This window comes from Oryx dammah, unplaced genomic scaffold, assembly GCF_014754425.2.
Source record: "Oryx dammah isolate SB20612 unplaced genomic scaffold, SCBI_Odam_1.1 HiC_scaffold_17, whole genome shotgun sequence".
NCBI lineage: Eukaryota > Metazoa > Chordata > Mammalia > Artiodactyla > Bovidae > Oryx > Oryx dammah.
This window is the reverse complement of record NW_024070201.1, coordinates 53,259,296-53,280,365: the sequence shown is the minus strand read 5'-3', so window position 1 is coordinate 53,280,365 and position 21,070 is coordinate 53,259,296. Positions and strand designations below refer to the sequence as shown.

At 39.5% G+C, this 21,070-nt stretch overlaps 1 protein-coding gene across 1 annotated transcript in view; it reads right to left on the bottom strand.

The window, feature by feature from the left end:
- The window catches only part of UVRAG (UV radiation resistance associated), a 325,077-nt gene that overhangs the window by 13,969 nt on the left and 290,038 nt on the right, over nt 1-21,070 (bottom strand). The window contains exon 14 of the mRNA XM_040258823.1: nt 15,165-15,256. Within this exon, the coding sequence (XP_040114757.1) occupies nt 15,165-15,256 (92 nt within the window). The remainder of the gene's footprint in view (nt 1-15,164; nt 15,257-21,070) is intronic.

Below are 21,070 nucleotides of genomic sequence, written 5' to 3'. Positions count from 1 at the left end.
ACAGGAAAAAAAAAGAAAAAACCACACACACAACATGGGCACAGACAACGTGCTATGAAAATGTCCAGGAGGCAATCTGAATAGAGGTCTGATATCAGAAAGGAGATCTGGGCTAAAGAGTTACACTTGTGCTTCAATTCAGTGTGGGTGATAATTAAAAAACGTAGTTGTAGATAAGATCAGATCACTGGGCAGGGGTGGTGAATAAAATCAGAGAAAAGAGGGCCAAGGACTGAGCCTTGAGGTGCTCCTGTTTCTCATGAGGCAGAAAAAGAGGAGTACGAGTGAGATAAGGAGCAGTCAGAAAGGAATGAAGAGAACTAGAGAAAAGTTATGATGACAGGGTTCCTGTTCTGGAACCGCAGATGCCCAATGATCTCTGTATAAAACATTTTATTCTTAACACAGCTAGAAGAGAGGCTGTACAGAGTAATGGTTAAAGGAGAGCCCCTAAAACTGTTCTTCTGGGATCACATCTTAGCTCCTCCACTTGATGGCTGTGTTACATTTAAATTATTTAAACCTCTCTGTGCTTCAGTTTCATCTGTAACATGAGAGAGGATAAATGGGCCCTAGTTCACTCAATTGTTGTGAGGATTAAATGAGTTAACTAAATAATTCATTCAAAATGCTTTGGGAGGGTACCTGGTTTGCAATAACAGTCATTTGATATTTCTATAATGATGTTACCTCTTCTTATATATACAGTTATCCCTAGCAGAAGGATTATTGAACAAGCATCATATAAAATAAGCTTTAACATCTCCAGATTTGAAACATAGCTTAAACTCAAAGATCACATGAAGTAGTCAGCAGTACTTTCTAATTCTGCAAAGCCCTGTCAGCCTTCTTGAAACCTAGTACAGTGTTTTAGATCTAGAAAGATATTTATCTGTTGATACATGCTAAAGGATTCCTCCTGAAAAACAAGACTTCCTGGAACAGGGCATCTCCCCTCCATTCATGTAGGCATAACCATCTTCCTAAAGCCCAGTTCAAGTCCTGCCTCATTTGTTAAAGCCTTCTTCAACCATATGCCAATTTAAAATGACCTCTCTGAACTCCATGATCAATACTTGTAATTATACCATCCAACTGATGCTTAACATGATCACCTGTATTTCAACACACATTTCAGTAGACAGTACTGAAATCCACATTCACTGCCTGGCAATCTGCTAGGCACTGGGAATAAAGAGGCTCATAAAATAAGGTTTCTATCATCAGAGTTTCCACTCTAGTCGAGAAGACCGAGCGTTAGCCAATTACCGGAACACCACAGTGCTCTGAACACAATACACATTTTGTAAGACGGAGGAGGGAGCCGGTAGTCACCTAGAGGACTCGGCGCAGGTGACTATCTTTGATTGGCCTTCGAAAGATAAGGTAGAGTCAATCAGTCAGGCTGTGTGTGTATATTAAGGTGCAGAGGGATTAAGAAATGAAGGGAAGAATATTTAAGTCAGAATAAAATACAGTATGTGTGCAGTCCAACTGTGGAGCCAAGTCTTGTAAAGAGTGTATGGAAGGGACCTGGCCTTCTATTTTTTGAAACCCACTCTTCCACTTCCCAATCTAAGGGAGTACAGAGCACTTAGTAGATACTAAGTGAATATATCTGTTTTATGAATAAGTGGATTTGATTAATTGTATCCAAAAGGAATAATTTGTTGTTGTTTTTGGGCAATGTGTTGAGAAACATTCAGTTAATGCGAAAGAAAAAAAAAGAAAAAGAGAATGCTCTATGGTTACTTATGAAGAACAAAACTTTTCTAAAGATACACTTATAGTAAGTCTAATTGATGAAATATTATGCAGAGATTAAAATGATGTAAAAATTTGGTAATGGCATTGGTAATATGCTTAAGACATGACAGACAAAAAAGCAGTACATACAACTGCAAGGACTGTGCTTCAACACTACAGCTACATGTTACTGAGCACCTGCATGGTGGCTAGCTGGGCTTGAGATGTGCTGTGAATGTATAACACACACCGGATTTAGACGGTTTAGAATAAAAATGGAGTGTAAAACACTAATAATTAAAAATACTGATCACACACCAATCAGTATTTTAGAATTACAGGAAAACTACTATTAAAATTAGTTTGCCTATTCCTTTTTACCTTTTTGCAATGTGGCTGGTAGAAAATGTTTAAGTTTCTGCATATGCAGCTCAGACTGTATTTCAGGGCTGATACAGATGATACGATCTCAACTGTATAAGTAACACACAGAAAACTAACTTAACAGTGGTTTCCCTCCCTAGATTCTAGGGCTATTGTTTTCCCCTCATCTGTGTATTTTTACATTTTCCTAATTTTATTCATTGATAATCAAAAAGAATGATGAGAGAGAAGGCACAAATAAAAACAGAAAAAAAAAAAAAATCTCTATTTGGTTCAAAGACTTGGCTGCTGGAGGGTGAGAAAAGCAGCCCGGGGATACCCAAATGACTTTCTCACTGATGGAGGGTTAGCACACAAAGGATGTTGGCCAGCTGTTCTCCATCCTGACTGGAGACAGAGAAAAGCGGAAATGGGTGTTAACCGCAGAAGGGGGCCAGTAAGTTAAATATAGGGAAGAATTTCCTGAAGTGAGGGTGTTTAAATTCTGGAATGAGTTATAGAAGAAGCCTGGTCCCCCAAGGTCTTTTAAAATACTACAGATACCCATATGCCTTGTGTATTCCTGTCTAGAGGCAAGGAGATAACCTGTCAAGGTTCCATCTGAAATAGCTGTCTTAAGAGTAAATAACTCCAATAAAACTTTCTTTTTCATTTATTTTTGACCAGCCTTCACTTTTCATATTAAGGATGCCAGCCAGTAAGGAGTACTTTGAAAGGCACGCCCCTCTGATATGGCTACCTTAAGTAGTACTCTTGAGACTTCAAAGACAATGTCATTTGATCTAAATTTAAAAACCAGAGTCAGCTAGACGACATGGTTTTTAAGTCCCTTCGCTCACCTGCCAGAGACTAGTTCTGAATTCAGCATGAGCAAATGATGGAGGGAAGGAGAGAAGATAGATCTGCTTTTAAAAAATGAGGCTTAAAAAAATGTTAATACAGGATAGGGTCTCATTTTCACAGGTGGATGGTTTGGCTTAAAATCTGAACTATTATATCACTACCCTCTGGTTTTAAAGAAAGATGGGTTCCAAAATTTTCATTATTTTCAATTGACTGAAAAAGCCCATTTTCTTAAAATGTGTCAAAGCTCTTACTTTCTTAATCATTTGTTCATTAAAAAAACTGTTCAACTTGATTCTATTTATAAAAAAGAACAGAGAATTATATCAGAAACAGGTGAGCAGAAACACTATCTAGAGATTTAACCAATGAAGTGATATGACCTTACGTAAATCCACCAGTTGCTTCTCCCAAAGTCACATCATTAAATGCTGGAAGGGATCAGAAGTATTCCAGCAAGCTGCAGAGTAGCCAAGGATATGTCTCCTCAGTATTCTAGCATCACTAAGGTCATGGAAATTGAGGCAGCCTCAATAAAAATGGCACGCCTGGCCCTAAAACATCAAGCAAGTCAGTGCAAGGCTGAGCACCACCGCTGTGGAACACGGTCCACTGAAGCCGGGGCTCAGGCTGCGAGTCCCACTGACAGTGAGACTGAACAATGCAGGAGAATGTTTTTGTAAGTCTTGTTCTTCAAAATATTTAATTTGTCTTATCTACTCATTCAGATTATAAACTAAACAACTGTCAACTAAGCAAAAGCAGGGCAAATCTCACACTTTTGAATTTTCTTTCGTCTTTTGAACAGTGCTGTATGCAAAGGAGACCCTTAATGAATTGTTAAATGTATGAATATACTTATAATATTTTGTATAGTCCTTTTAGTTTATAAACCACTTGGACAGACATTATCTCATTTGTTCCATATAATGATGCTTGGGAAATAGGGCTGCTGCCATTAACTCCACTGAAAAAACTGATACTCTAAAAAAAATTTATGAAAATTAAATGACAGAGCTGAAGTTGAAGCCTACATTTTCTGATTCCCCAATCCAGTGCTTCTTCCACCGTATTGTGAAGCTTTATAGTCAGTAAAAATTGAGCTTAGAATAAAACATTTCATGTATAAAGCAAGACAGATGGTTCTGAAATCCTGCTTTTATCATGTCTTTCTGAAAGAAAGAAAATGAAATTTAGGGCAGGCAAACACGGTAGACAGACATGTTTTAAGCCAACTCATCTGCTCCCTTAGCTTTGTTTCTTAACCAAGGCAGTTGAAACATATCACCATTTTTGTTTCTTTTCATATTAAAGTTCTAAATTCTAATAACCTTTCATGACTCTTACCAGTTTCCTATCTCTCTGAGGTAAGTGGGGAAAAATAAGCAACAAAGAATGCCTTCCTGTCTGATTCTGCAGTGTAGTTTTCTAGGGAGAAGACGGGGACGACCGAGGATGAGATGGCTGGATGGCATCACTGACTCGATGGACGTGAGTCTGAGTGAACTCCGGGAGTTGGTGATGGACAGGGAGGCCTGGCGTGCTGCGATTCATGGGGTCACAAAGAGTCGGACACGACTGAGCGACTAAACTGAACTGAACTGAACTGGATTTGACTTAGATGGGCTTCCCTGGGGAAGGTAATAATAGGTGTTAGAAATTCAGTGGCAGAGAGAGAGAGGAGGGCTGGGGAAGTGCAGAGAAGAAAAGAATGACCACTAACTAATAAGAGGCAGCCTGGCATGACAAAAGGAACATGCAACTAGGAGTCAGACAACCGGCTTTGCTGGCCCCAGTTCCATCCCTTATTATCATGTGATCATGGCAAGTCACTTCCTATTTCCAAGTATTCTGATATGTAAGATAGTGATCATCATCCTTGCCCTGCCTCCTTCACAGGGTTGTTATAAACTTAAATAAAAACATGGTAAATTCTGCAAAAAAGAAATTTTCATTTTATATAACTTCTAACTATAGCTGAGAGTTAACCTAAGAAAATAAGTAACCAAAATAGTAAGCAGGCAACTAGAGTTGTGGGGTACTTTCCTCTAAGTTCAGAGAAAGGTCGTATTAAGTACTTGGGGAAAAGTAGAAGGGAAATGGTGAATATTTTGTATCACTAATGTACAAAGAAGCATGAGCCATTATTAAAAAATGTGATCAAGAACCATGTTCTATACCTATTTGTAAGGAGATGACTGTAGATATTTTTTTATGACTGTAGATTTTAAAGGAAAGATAAAATACCTATAATAAGGATGGATTTAATTTTTAAAAGAGACAACTATGATTTCATTTACCCATGATATAGTTATAATAATACTTACCATGTTACTATTATGTGCCAGGAAGTATGCTAAGTATTTATGTATTTAATCTTTATATCAATTTTATCAGGAAGGCACTATAATCTCCATTTTACAGATACTTTTAAGCAGAGAGTTTAAACTTGCCTGAAGTCACAGAGATAGTGAGTGGTAGAGCTGCTTATTCAAACCCATCGTCTTCATATGCTCCTTAGAACTGGGCAACTGCTTCCCACTCTGGCCTGCCCTGCAATCATCACGTGCCCCAGGCCCACTAAATGCCATCTCCTTAGTGAAGGCTTGTCCAGTCCTCACCTACACCCGACGCTTTACACTGGGGCGTAAATGACATCCTTAAGAATGTTCCAGATAACTTCTCCACCTTCATTCACTACTTCATACTTTCTGTTGTCTATCACATCTTGTTCCAATTTCAGTGCCTGCTCATCGCTGCTCAGAAGCTGGTGGGTAAGGCTTGGTGGAGAGTGAACCTAAGGTACCAGGGGAGGACCTGCTATCTCTGCCTGCTGAGTGAGTGAATGAATGAGGTAGGATGTGAGCTGGATCTTGAAGTGAAAGCAACGTCTGGAGAGAGCAGAGGCAAAGCAGGCAATTCTAGGTGGTGGGAACTTGTCTGAGAAAAGAACTGAGGTCAGAAATGAGGGGGGCCTGTCTAGGGGTCAGTTCAGCCAGGGTGAGAGACAGTGGAGAGATGTAATTGAGGACTGTCCCCAAGGCCTGGATGCAGGAGCCCCTCACATAGTCTGCTCACAGCAGCAGGGCACAGACTCTCTTCCTCTCAGTGCTAAACATATCATCTCAGTGGCAGCCGTCAAACAGTGGCTCGCGTGTCAGGGAAGCGGTCAGGCTTCCCTGACCATAATTCAGCACTGGCTGTGCATGAGCATGTCGAATGGAATCCTGGACCTCTTTCTAGTTAGTAGTAAAAAGAGGAAAAATGGGATGTTTAAGTGGCATGGTGGTGGCTTTTAACCAAACCATTCAAGAGGACAACCTCTGAGCTGAAATTCTGCTTTTCTAATTTGTGGTGTTTGGCAGTCACAACCAGGTTAGTGATTCGAGGATGAGAAAATGGAGACTTCTTTTGGAAAGGATCAGCATAAAGTGCTGGGAACTGTGCCCCAGGTAACTGTGTTTATGAGGAAAAGGGATAGTTTCATGATTAGTCAGGTAAGATGCTTTGATGTTAGATAACAATTCTGTTCTGTCACGTGACAGAAAAGAAAAATCACACTGTCTTTAAGAAACAAAACAAGCTGTCACACAACTCTGAAGCTTACCATAAGGAGGAATTCAGTGACTGCACTGATCATCAGCCAGTCTGAAATTCTCGACACCAAAAGAACACACAGCAATCTACTTCCACCCGGACCAGTCTGTGAATGGTAACCACTGCACAGAGGATGGAAGTGTTTTCTTTTACAAAAGATGTAAGAGGCTCCCTTAGGGGCCTGAGTTGTTTTACCCTTTGCCCGAAGGAGCACAGGCTGGGGAGGTAATTCCTCAGTTCACGCTGCTCTCGGAAATTCTCAGGTTTCCCCTGAGGCTGAAGTGTTTGTTCCAGCTTTGTTTACGTTTGGAACCTCCAGGCTGCCTTTCCACAGCAGTCTTTCCTGGGCCTGGGTTCGTAATGTGGCAGACATTTTGCACTACTTTGCATCTGTCTCAGCAGTCCGTTTTTCATTACGGCACCATAAAGTGGTGTCTACTATTCACTCAGTGTTAATGTGCTTGGCACAGCTGGCATAAAGGGGCACTATACAGATGTGGGAACTGGGGGCTTAATGGCTCTACCGTGGCAGTGCCAGGAGACCTGGATTCCAGTCTTCCTGCTGCAGGCTCATTGGGCAGCCGTGCTTGGAAAGTCATTTAATTTACCTGAACCTCAGAAATGGAGAGTTGCTGGAAATGGTTATGTTTAAGGAGGGAAAAGATAGTCAGGGTGCAGTGAGGAAACACTTCTATGTAAGCATTTTGGGTAAACTATCTAAAGAGATTGCAGAAGAAAGGGACCTAATTTCTAAAGTTCCAGTAACTGGTTATGATTTTGTTTCTCACTTAAAATATTTACTTTCCCCCTGCCTAATTTTGTATTTTATGTTTTGTATTGTTTTCTTGAAAGGGTTCCCTAATTGTATAAGCTCAGTGTGCCACAAAACCTAGATCCTCTCTGTTTCTGAAATGAATCTGCACACTAGCCAAGTGGTCTATTCTTTGCCAGTAAAGCTGCTGTGCCTTTTCTAAAGCTGTTCTGCTACTTGGGGGTGTGCGTATGGATGGAGGTAGGAGAGATAGAAGAGAGACAGCACATACTTGACTGTGTGTGACTTGAGGAGCCGGTATAAGGACCACATGTGAGAGCAAGGGGAGAGGCAGGGGAAGGAAAGAGTTTGGATTTTACTCTAGCCACTGGAGCTAGGGAGTGATTAAGATACAGCTAAAATTGAAAAAGATAATACTGGCTACTGTGAAGAATGCACAGAGAGGACATGAATAAAATCAGGGAGACCGCCTGGACTAGTGTAGTGCTTGGGTAAGACCAGGTGGTGGCTGGGCTGGGGTGGTAGCAGCAGAGATGGTGGGAAGAACAGTTGGTGGGTAGAGATAACAGCATTTTTGCTGATGAACTAGACTGGATCAGGGAGGAGTGACGAAAAGAAGGAAGAATGCTCCTCTGGTTTGAGCAACTGGGCAGACAGTGTGTCATCTGTTGAGCTAAAGAAGGCTAGTGGAAGGACAGTTTTAAATGCTGAGGCTGAGGTGCCTGTGGTATTCCAAGGGCAGGTTTCAAGCAGCTCTCTGACTACAGAGCTCACAGGAGAGGCTGACACTGAAAACAATGCGAGGAGTCATAGCTTGTAGATAGCTTTCAAGAGTGGGGCATGAGACCACGAGAGAAGAAAGCAGAGAGAAAAGGAGAGGAGACCTTCAGGCAGAGCTGTGCAGTTCTCCATACTTACTGATCAAAAAAAGGAGGACGAACAGGAAAAACAGGCAGAAAAGAGCAGCTGAGAGGAGGAAAACCAGGGGAAGATAGTGCTGGAAGCCAAGAAAGGAAGATGCATCAAGAAGGCAGGAATGGCCAGCAAGGCCAAAGTCACTAAATACAGAGGAGGCTAAGGGTGAAAAAGTGGCCGCTAGGTTTGGCAACATTTGAGTTTTAGGCACCTACCTAGATAAGAGGAATTCCAGTACACTGAGAGAACTGGAAATCACACTGGAGTGATTTAAGGAGGAACTGGAAAAAATAGAACATAAATAGACAAAAACCTCTTCTTCCCCCCTCAAAAAAGGAAAACCACTAGGTTTTCCAGACCTTCATGATAGATAATTCCTGTTGTACATAAACTCTTCCAGAGAGTGGAAAAGGAGAGTAGAAAAGGAGGAGGAAAGAGCCTCAGTTTATTCTACTAGGCTGTTATAATCCTGTTACCAAAATCAGACAAAGATTATTGTATACATAAGCTAGCCTCATCTCAGTTTACAAAAGTACGTATTCCAAAAATATCAGCAAATCATGGAATCTAATTAAAATGATATAAAAGAATGTATTTACAAAACAGAAAGCCTCACAGATTTCAAAAACAAACTTATGGTTATCAAAGGGGAAATGTGGAAGAGAGGGATAAATTAGGGGCTTGGGATTAACATTCACATTACTATAACTAAAACATAACCAACAAGGACCTAGTGCATTGCACAAGGAACTCTATTCAATATTCTGTAATAATCTATATGGGAAAAGAATCTGAAAAAGGAGTATATGTATAACTGAATTACTATGCTGTACACCTGAAACTAACACAGCATTGTAAATGAACTATTAGTCAGTGTGAGTCACTCATTCATGTCCGACTCTTTGCAACCCCATAGTCTGCAGCCAGCCAGGCTCCTCTGTCCATGGAATTCTCCAGGTGAGAATACTGGAGTGGGCTGCCAATCCCTTCTCCAGGGGATCTTCCCAACCCAGGGATCAAACCTGGGTCTCCTGCATTGTAGGTGATTCTTTACTACTGAGCCACCAAAGGAAGCCCAAATCAACTATACTTCAATAAAACAAAAAAGTGCATGCGCGTGTGTGTGTAATGGAATACTATGCAGCCATAAAGAGAAAGAAATAATGCCATTTGCAGCAACATGGATAGACCTAGAGATTACCAAACTAAGTGAAGTAAGTCAGAGAAGACAAATACCATACGAGATCACTTATTCATGGAATTTGAAATATGACACTAATGAATTTATCTAAAAAGAGAGAGAGACTTACAGACATAGAGAACAAACTGTGGTTGCCAAGGAGGACAGGAGTGAGAGATGGATGGATTGGGAGTTTGGGATTAGCAGATGCAAACTATTATACATGTTGCTTTTCAGCTGCTTAGTCGTGTCCAACTCTTTGTGACCCCATGGACTACATACAGCACACCCTATCCTTCCGTACTCCCAGTGTTTGCTCAACTCATGTCCACTGTATGTATTATACGTAGAATGGATAAACAATAAGGTCCTACTATATAGCAAAGGGAACTATACTTAGTAGCCTGTAACAAACCATAACGGAATGGATATGAAAAAAAATATATATATATATATGTATGTATGTATGACTGAATCACTTTCTCGTAAAGCAGAAATTAATACATGGTAAATCAACTATACTTCAATAAAGTAAACTTTAAAAATTAGCAAATGAAATCTAATACTATACAAGAAATAATACATCACAATCAAGTAGAGTATATCCCAGGTGGCAAAGATGGTTTAACAACAGAAATAAATATAGTATTATCTCAATAAACATAACAAGCATTTTATAAAATTCAAAATGCACACATTCATAATTTCAAGAAAAACTCGTAGAGAGCTGGCAATAGAAAGAAACTTCCTTTTGCTAATAAAGAATATCTATCCAAACCTGTAATAGACTACTTAATGGTGAAAAGAAGCATTCTCTTTAAAGTCAGGACTAAGATGACTGCTATTATATTACTGTATCATTAATATCCACTACTGTTGCTCCTCTTCCATAGAACATAAGAGAACAAAAAGTAATAAAAATTGTAAAAAGAGGAAGAAATAACACTATCATTCAAAAACATGATTGTATACACAGAAAAACTCAAAAGAATCAAAGATAAACTATTACAATTAATGTTTAGTAAGCATGCTGGATGCAGTCTCCAAAATACAAAATCAGTGGTATTCCTTTATACTAGCCACAAAGAAGTGGGATGCTATAATAAAAAATTTATAACAGCAACCAAAATGGTAAGCTACCAAGGACTGAGTATATAATAAAAGATGTGTAAGGCCTTTATGAAGAAAGCTTCAACACTTTGCTGAGCTCTGTTTAAAAAAAAAACAAAACATATAAAGAGATACCATGTTCACAGAAACACTCAATATCATAAAGCTGTCAAATCACTCAAATACAATTCATAAATCAAGAAAAGCCGAAAGAGATTTGAAGAAGGACCGTAAGTAGGAGTCTCACCAGACCAGATATCAAGAAAGTTGGGGAAATCTTCCTTTCCCCTTGCTTTGAAGGGATATGATTTAAGAGTAACACTCTTGGCCTCTCTCCATCCTCCCACTTACTTGCTCTTAGGGGAAGAGGGCCTTTTCTGATTGGTGACTTTAGAGGGAAAGATAAAACCTGGGTATTCCTGGCTTAGCCCCATCTGGGTTTCTGCAGGAGTCACCAGACAGTATAGTTAAGGGCTGGTTGCTGGCGGGGAAGCCTGGGGCTCTCCAGTTCACATCCTGATTGCGAGAGTAGGTTTAATTTTGAGTGATGTCTTTGCAAGCACTTTTATAATAGATCTAAAGCTGCATTTTCCAAGTGGCTTTATCAGTAATAAAACTGACATTTTGATTTCTGTTAGTCTGTCTCCTATCTCCTCTCTCAAGTGGTTCCAAACGTTAGGAGGGAAGAGAGATGCTCAAACCTCAGTAAGACTTACAGAAATTACACCTTATATTAATTAAAAATATGGTACTAGCCTATAGATAGACTATAAACAATGAAACAGAATAAGGAGCCTGGAAACAGATCCATGTGTAAGTTAATTTGATAATGAAACAGACTGATTATCAACAGTGGATAAAAGGTAAAGACTCTCCAATAAATGATACTGAGACAATCTGCCGTGGGTACTGAGCAAGATTTATTTTAGTTGGTTGATCAGGTGGTGCAGTGAGGTGTCTCTCTTTTTGATTATTTTAGTTTACCATTTGTGTTATAAAACCTTTCATGATTTATGTACCTTGTTTCCAACCAGATCACAAATCCCTTGAAGGTAGGGCTTGAGCCTCATACTTACTGTTACCTCCGAGTACCTATCATGGTCTGAACACTGACAGTATTAAATACATGCTTGCTAGCTCACTTTTAAAGTAATAGTGGGGATTTCCCAGCGGTCCAGGGGTTAAGACTCTGTGCTCCCAATGCAGGGGGTACAGGTTTGATCCCTGGTTGGGGAACTGAGCTTCCACATGTCACATGATGTGGCAAAAAAATTAAAAAGTAACAGTAATAATAATGAGGATAAAATAATTATTATTTTACCTTAAAACTTAGTTCCTAGCCTTCATTCCTCAGGGTATACAGATCTATGTCAGCACTAACTTTTTATGATGATTTTGATATTCTGAGTAGAATTCTTTAAACAACTGTGTATTTGCTTAACAGGAGTCTTGTCTAAAGTCAGACATTCACATTTTTGAAAATCATGAGACAAAAATAAAAAAACAAAGTGACAATAAGTCACAGATGTCACTTTATTATCCTCAAGGCCTATCCTGATGGCACAGAAGGAAATGGAACTATTCTTGTACTTTCCTCCTCACAAATTATTTTCCACCTACCATCTCATTTCATCCTCACCACAAACCAGTGAGATGAGCAGGGATTACAGATGAGGAAATTACATTTTAGAGAGGTAGGAGTTTAAATTTAGACAGCCAATCAGAAAATTAAAGTGACAAGGTTACATGGATAACGTATTTACCTGAGGTTTTTAAAAACAGGTCATGACATTGTACGGGAGACAGGGATCAAGACCATTCCCAAGAAAAAGAAATACAAAAAGGCAAAATGGTTGTCTAAGGAGGCCTTACAAAGAGCTGTGAACAGAAGAGAAGCGAAAAGCAAAGGAGAAAAGGAAAGATATACCCATTTGAATGCAGAGTTCCAAAGAATGGCAAGGAGAGATAAGAAAGTCTTCCTAAGTGATCAATGCAAAGAAAGAGAGGAAAACAATAGAATGGGAAAGACTAGAGATCTCTTCAAGAAAATTAGAGGTACTAAAGGAACATCTCATGCAAAGTTGGGCTCGATAAAGGACAGAAATGGTATGGACCTAACAGAAGCAGAAGATATTAAGAAGAGGTGGCAAGAATACACAGAGAACTATACAAAAAAGATCTTCACGACTCAGATAATCACAGTGGTGTGATCACCAACCTAGAGCCAGATACCCTGGAATGAGAAGTCAAGCGGGCCTTAGGGAGCAGGACTACGAACACAGCTAGTGGAGGTGATGGAATTCCAGTGGAGCTGTTTCAAATCCTAAAAGACGATGCTGTGAAAGTGCTGCACTAAATATGCCAGCAAATTTGGAAAACTCAGCAGTGGCCACAGGACTGGAAAAAGTCAGTTTTCATTCCAATCCCAAAGAAAGGCAATGTCAAAAAATGCTCAAACTACCACACAATTGCATTCATCTCACACGCTAGCAAAGTAACACTCAAAATTCTCCAAGCCAGACTTTAACAGTATGTGAACTGTGAACTTCCAGATGTTCAAGCTGGTTTTAGAAAAGGCAGAGGAACCAGAGATCAAATTGCCAACATCCGCTGGATCACCAGAAAAGCAAGAGAGTTCCAAAAAAGAGAAATCTACTTCTGCTTTATTGACTATGCCAAAGCCTTTGACTGTGTGGATCATAATAAACTGTGGAAAATTCTGAAAGAGACGGAAATACCAGACTACCTGACCTGCCTCTTGAGAAATCTGTATGCAGGTCAGGAAGCAACAGTTAGAATTGGACACGAAACAACAGACTGGTTCCCAGTTGGGAAAGGACTATGTCAAGGCTATATGTTGTCACCCTGCTTATTTAACTTATATGCAGAGTACATCATGAGAAACGCTGGGCTGGAGGAAGCACAAGCTGGAATCAAGATTGCCGGGAGAAATATCAATAACCTCAGATATGCAGATGACACCACCCTATGGCAGAAAGCAAAGAAGAACTAAATGGTCTCTTGATGAAAGTGAAAGAGGAGAGTGAAAAAGTTGGCCTAAAACTCAACGTTCAGAAAACTAAGATCATGGCATCTGGTCCCATCAATTCATGGCAAATAGATGGGGACATAGTAGAAACAGTGATAGACTTTTATTTTTCTGGGCTCCAAAATCACTGCAGATGGTGACTGCAGCCATGAAATTAAAAGACACTTGCTCCTTGGAAGAAAAGTTATGACCAACTTAGAAAGCATATTAAAAAGCAAAGACATTTCTTTGCTGACAAAGGTCCGTCTAGTCAAAGCTATGGTTTTCTCAGGAGTCATGAATGGATGTGAGAGTTGGACTACAAAGAAAGCTGAGCACTGAAGAATTGATGCTTTTGAACTGTGGTGTTGGAGAAGACTCTTGAGAGTCCCCTGGATGGCAAGGAGATCCAACCAGTCCATTCTGAAGGAGATCAGTCCTGAATATTCTTTGGAAGGACTCATGTTGTAGCTGAAACTCCAGTACTTTGGCCACCTCATGCGAAGAGCTGACTCATTTGAAAAGACCCTGATGCTGGAAGGGATTGAGGGCAGGAGAAGGGGGCAACAGAGGATGAGATGGTTGGATGGCATTACTGACTCAATGGATATGAGTTTGAGTAAACTCCGGGAGTTGGTGATGGATAGGGAGGCCTGGCGTGCTGCAGTCCATGGGGTTGCAAAGAGTTGGATATGAGTGAGCAACTGAACTGAACACTGTGATAAATGTTGAACAATTTGGCATGAGTGATGGAATCTATAAACTTAAAACAACAACAAAATTCACACAGCAAATGAGAAAAAGATCTGGGACTCAGAACCCAGTGCTCCTTAGAATAAACCATGCTGCTCTCAGCTGTCTGACTCTAAAGGCCTGATCTGAATGCACATAATTTTGTAAGTTATTGCCTATCATCCAAGGGCTCGAATTACTAAATGACTAGAGCCAACAGCTTCCCTTTTATTCAAGTCAAGTTAATTATCTAATGTCTTCTTTGCATCAGGTGGTCCCTTTCCCCTTGTCTTTTGAAGAGGGTCATGTCCATCCTGACAAAGCACTTTTAGGCAGCAGCTTCCCTTATGGTTACAACAGGCACTGACATCACATGTGAGAAACATTCCAGTACGTCTGTTCCTCCTGGTCTCAGACTACATCCTGACAGCCTGACCTATTCCTTGTGTGCTTTCTTCCCTTTGTTCTCAACCACTTATCTTGATTTTTTTTTTTTTTTTTTACCGTCCTTTGCTTGTTCTTTGGAAAGTCCTGGGGGTTCCATGTCCTCCGTTTACAAATCACATGGCTGTCCTCCAGCCTCTGCCTCAACCATGCATTCAAGAATTCCTCACTCAGCCAGCCTTCCCATGTCTAAACAATACTTCCTTGAACCCACACCACTCCCATGGATGCTTCACCCTCTTAACCAGACTGGAGCTTAGACTTATACAGGTATGATGGCTGCTTTTTCTTTTCTTCAGTTATCTCATTATAGAAGAAAACCCAGAAGGCAGGTGTGGAGCAGAAGTCAGGCAAGTTCCTCCAGATCACTATCCACCTAGCGGTTTCTGGGTATGGCAGAGAAAGGTACTTACCACCTGACCATCAGTCCATGCTCCATGAAGTTTTTCAGGTTAGGAAGGGTTTGCCTCAAGTCTGGAGTCCCTAGTCCATGTTGATATCTTAGCTGCAAAGATGGAAAGACAGAATTAAATTTTGGCAGACACTAGGCAATACTTCCCAAACATAACCCACTAAAGACTTAGTCATCCCCCTCCCTACTGCTTTAAATGCTAATGAGGAAATGTGACGGTATGAACCCAACACCATCCCAACCACACTTTCTGGATGGTGTTTAAAGGTAGTCTGCTCACTTCCCGCTCCCTTGCCTCCTAAAGTGAGAGAAGACTAAGAATGACCGACTATATGGAATCAGGATTATTTTCAAGACCCCTGTAGAGTTTGCTAACATCAACCCCAGGGACGTATACCATAAAACCAGTATTTCATTTTAAGTACTGAAGGCTGGGATTATACACTGAGCACATTCAGCCCTTCTTTCACTAACTTGACCCTTTGCAGAATCAAGAATAAGGTTTATGTTGTATGTGTCTCTGATGCCCAAGTATCTGACACAGTGCTGGTGCTCATTTCATGCTTATTAAACAAAGAGCAAGTCATTTTTGACTGAGGCTGTGCTTTACGTTATTTCTCTTGTGCTTCTAGCTTTCCTTTTTCTCTAGGACCAGAGAACAAAGTTGCTATGGCCTGTGGCTAAGATCTGCTCTTAGTTTTACTTATTTCTGCCAGAGGCTGATTTTCTACAATTCAGTGCCCTTCTAAGTGTCTTGGATAACCTACTAAATGGTTCTCATCTGTCTGTTCCTGCCTCCTCTCACTTTGTCTCTAAGACTATTTGCTTCCTCACTAAGCATAATAAAGATCTGAGGTTAAGTATAATGTGCATATTCATACACACACACATGATGTCAAATACACAGTAAGTGTACAACACAGCCCTGTAGAAATGTATTTTTCAAATGACATAATATATATGAAGAAAGGACTTTGTAAACTGCATACTGATGTACATATATAAAGGGTCATCTGCCTTAAAGTTTTGCTTTTCCAGCACCTAATTTAAAAGTGGCTAAGTTAAACTTTAAATATTTTCCTCTTAAAAAAAAATAAAACTACTATCAACAGAAAATCAAAGAAAGTTTTCCTTTGTTTGTATCTAGTACTCAATTGACTTTTCACTTAAGTGAGAGTGAGTGACATTTAACAAAGAGTTCACTCTCACTACACTGAACTTTCAAAGAAAACCCCCAAACCTAATCAGGTCTCTTTAATGGTCGGAACATACACATAAAATAAGGAGGAAGAAACAGAATGTTAAAGCTAAAAGATATCTTGTTAGCCCTTTTCTTGTGCAGATGGGAAAACTGAAGCCCGGAAAGAGGAAGGAATTTCTCCAGAGACACACGTTTCAATGGCAAAGATATTATTAGTCACAGCCTCCTTTTCGAAATCATGCTACTCGACCAGCTACCCCAAAGTCTGAAAGGAAAATTGGTTAGAAAAAAACAAAACCCCAAACCTTGAGAAGACAAAGGGAAAATATTCTTTTCCTTTTCCAAATCTAGCTTGGTGACCTAAATCACCTCCTGAGATTTGCTGACCTTGAATTATAAGATCTCCTCCATATTATATGACATCATTTCTTATATTAATATAAAAGCATTTTTTCCATTCACTGATAAAAGCAAAATGGCTGACATCCCAATATGACATTCCTGAATTCATTGTTTCAATAAAAAAGTGAAATTGTTTACACATGGCATGGAAATTTCACCTGTGATTCATACTCAAAAATATTAAATATCAAAAAAGTAAAACCACCCCACACTAAAATAACACTAAGCTATGTGTCCCTGAGCCAGTATGTAGTCAACTGCCTGCCCCAGGCTCAACAATGGAAGGTGGGTGTTGAATTCTTTTCAGAGACCACAATGAAAATTTCTCTCCAAGTCTGATTTCGACTAAAAAAGGAAAATGTGGGAATTTCAAGCCTCCACCCAAATCTTAACTCCTCATTTGCTGCCAAGCATTATTTTTATCATAGAATCTTGGGATATCATAGCTTTAAAAAGATTATGGAGATCTTTTCCATCCTCCACTTTTTCATAAGTGAAGAAACTAAGACTCAATAGGACAAGTGTCCTGCCCAAGGTCTCAGAGCTGATAAGGGACAAAGCCAAGGCTAGACTCTCAGTAACAACTCTGAATTCTTTGTCATGTCACCCTTTCAGTCTTCAACATACAGAACTAAAATAGAAATTTCCACATAGTACATATATGTTGTTCAGTCGCCAAGTCATGTCTGTCTCTTTGCAACCCCATGAACTGTAGCATGTCAGGCTTCCCTGTCCTTCTCTTTCTCCCCAAGCTTGCTCAAACTCATGTTCATTGAGTCAGTGATGTCATCCAACCATTTCATCCTCTGTCGCCCCCTTCTCCTCTTGCCCTCAATCTTTCCCAGCATCAAGGTCTCTTCCAGTGAGTTGGCTCTTCGCATCAGGTGGCCAGTCTGTGTGTGTATGTGTGTGTGTATGTGTATGTAAAAAATTTAAAGTACACATAATGCTTTAAGTCTAAACTACTAAAAGGCTTATAATGAAAAAGCAACAGTTCTTTGCTCTTCAGTAGTGACCACTTTTAGTTGTTTTTTTCTTTACCTTCATATTTCTAAATACACTTATACTAATATTTCTTATTCTATCCCTCTCATTTAGACATCATCTACTATGTTCCTGTTATGCAAAATGAGAATTTAGCCCTTTTATTATTCTTTTCTTAATACATTTTATCTCCTTACCGATAATTACCTACATTTTATTAAAGAATATGAGGATTTATCTGTCCACTCTCTCAAATACACTTTTCCTCATTCTCTTAAGATATTCAATTATTTTGGAATGTAACATTTTTGTTAAATGAGTATTTAGTGTTTACCTTACACCTACAAAAATACTGTTCACTGCTAAGCCATATAATATACTATTCCTTTTTTGCCTTATGTTTGTTTTTCCTGAAATGATAATTGCCATTTATCCCACTTGTTGAGTACCCATGTACCTATCACTAGATCCTCCCCCAATTAGGACAAAACCTTAAATCCTTCCAGTCTGGTTAATAAAGACATCATATAACAACCTATCAGCCCATACCCCATCCCTTGGAGATTATTTCCTACAGTACCTTCTGTCTGCTCCAATCTGAACAGTTTGTTCTCTAAGCTGGTTCTCTTATTACCTATTTAGAACTTTCTTTCACCATCATCCTAGTAATTCTGTTTACAGTCACCCCTCTATATCCCAAAGGGACTGGCTCCAGGAGTCCCTGCAGATACCAAACACTGTAGATGTTCAAGTCCCTGATCTAAAATGGTGTATATGTATAGTGAACATTCAACCCTCTATATCCCATATCCAGGTTTTATGTCAGTGGATACAGAGGGCTGACTGTAATTGTGTTGAGGCTGCTGTTTCCTAGATCTCATCACTTGTTCCTTGATTTACTGACTCATTTTGGAGGAGCATATTCTATAATAGAGAATATATATATTCTCTAGAATATAATAACCTAGTCAGCATATTAAAAAGCAGAGACATTACTCTGCCAACAAAGGTCCGTTTAGTCAGAGCTATGGTTTTTCCAGTAGTCATGTATGGATGCAAGAGTTGGACTGTAAAGAAAGCTGTGTGTGAAGAATTGATGTTTTTGAACTGTGGTGTTGGAGAAGACTCTTGAGAGTCCCCAGGACTCATTGGAAAAGACCCTGATGCTGGGAAACATCGAGGGCAGGAAGAGAAGGGGATGACAGAGGATGAGATGATTGGGTGGCATCACTGACTCAATGGACATGGGTTTGGGTGGCCTCTGGGGGTTGGTGATGGACAGGGGGGCCTGGCGTGCTGTGGTTCACAGGGTTGCAAAGAGTCGGACACGACTGAGTGACTGAACTGAACTGGACTGCAAGGAGATGAAACCAGTCAATCCCAAAGGAAATCAGTTCTGAATGTTCATTGGAAGGACTGATGCTGAAGCTGAAACTCCAACACTATGGCCACCTGATGCGAAGAACTGACTCATTGGAAAACACCCAGATGCTGAGAAGGATTGAAGGCAGGAGGAGAAGGGGACAACAGAGGATGAGATAGTTGGATGGCATCACCAACTCGATGGGTGTGAGTTTGAGCAAGCTCCAGGAGTTAGTGATGGACAGGGAAGCCTGACGTGCTGCAGCTCATGGGCTTGCAAACAGCAGGGCGCCACTGAGCTACCAAACTAAACTGATTCTATAATGGCTTTCTGGAACAGGGCCACATGAGAGGTATCTTTTTTAACACGTTGAATATTTAAAAATATCTTTAATTCCATTCTCATACTTGAATGATAGTTTGCTTGGGTATAAAATTCAAGGCTGTAATGATTTTTCCTTTGGAATGTTGTTTCACTGTCATTAAATTTTGCATAAATTGAGAAACCTGATAACATTCTGATTCCTGACCCATGTGTGTGAAGCGATTCTTCTCTCTTCAGGATTTTATTCTTTAATGTCAGTATTCAGAAATGTTACAATGATAAGCTTTTGTTTGGGTCTTTTATCATTTACTGTTTTGGTCTGAATTTAGTGAGTCCTTTGTTCTTATTTCCTTCCAGCTTTATTGAGATATAATTGACATACAATTCTGTATAAGTTACAGGTGTGTAGCACAGTGATTTGACTTATATACATCATGAAATGAATACCACAGTAAGTTTAGAGAACATCCATCATTTCATATAGACATAAAATTAAAGAAAAAAAATTTATCTTTTCCTTGTAATGGGAACTCTTAAAATTTACTCTCTTAACTTTCATATATAACATACAGCAGTGTTAATATATTAATCATGGTATACAATACATCCCTAGTAGTTATTTGTCTTATAACTGGAAGTTTGTACCTTTTGACCACTTTAATCCAATCCACTCCCACCACCACAATTCACCCTCACCTCTAGTAACCAGAAATCTGATCTCTCTTTCTATGAGTTTATTTTTGAAGTAAAACTGATCTAAACACTATGTTAGTTCCTGGTACAAAACACAGTGATTTGATTATTTCCATACATTACAAAATGATCACCACAATAAATATAGCTACCATCTGTCACCATACAGAGATATTACATTATTATTGACTATATTTCCCACACTGTACATTTCATCCCTGTGGCTCATCTGTTTTGTAATTGAAAGTTTGTATCTCTTAATTACCCTCACCTATTTCACTCATCCCCCACTTACTGACCTTCCTTTGGCAACCTGTTTGTAGCTATGACTCTTATATCTGTTTTGTTATGCTTGTTCATTTGTTTTGTTTTTTAGATTGCATGTACAAGTGAAATCATATAGCATCTGTCTTTCTCTGATTTATTTCACTTTATAGCATAATATCCTCTAGGTCTATCCACGTTGTTGCAAATGGCAAGATTTTGTTCTCTTTTATGGCTGAATAATGTTCCAGTGTGTTTGTGTGCGTGCACATGTATCTACCACATCATCCTCATCCATTCAGCTACTGATGGGCACTCAGTTTGCTTCGATATCATGGATATCAGGAATAATGCAGTAATAGGGGTGTATCTGTCTTTTCAAATTAGTGTTTTTGGTTTCTTTGGAAAAATATCAACAGTGCACAAGTGTTTCCTTTTCTCCACATTCTTGTCAACACTTGTTATTTCTTGTCTTTGTCATAACAGTCATTCTGACAGATGTGAGGTTGCTGTAGTTTTGATTTGCATTTTGATTAATGATGCTGAGCATCTTTTCATGTGTCCATTGATCATCTCTGTGTGTTCTTTGGAAAAATGTCTATTCAGGTCCTCTGTCCATTTTTTAATTGGGTTGGCTGTTATCTTGATGTTGAGTTGCCTGAGTTCTTTATATTTT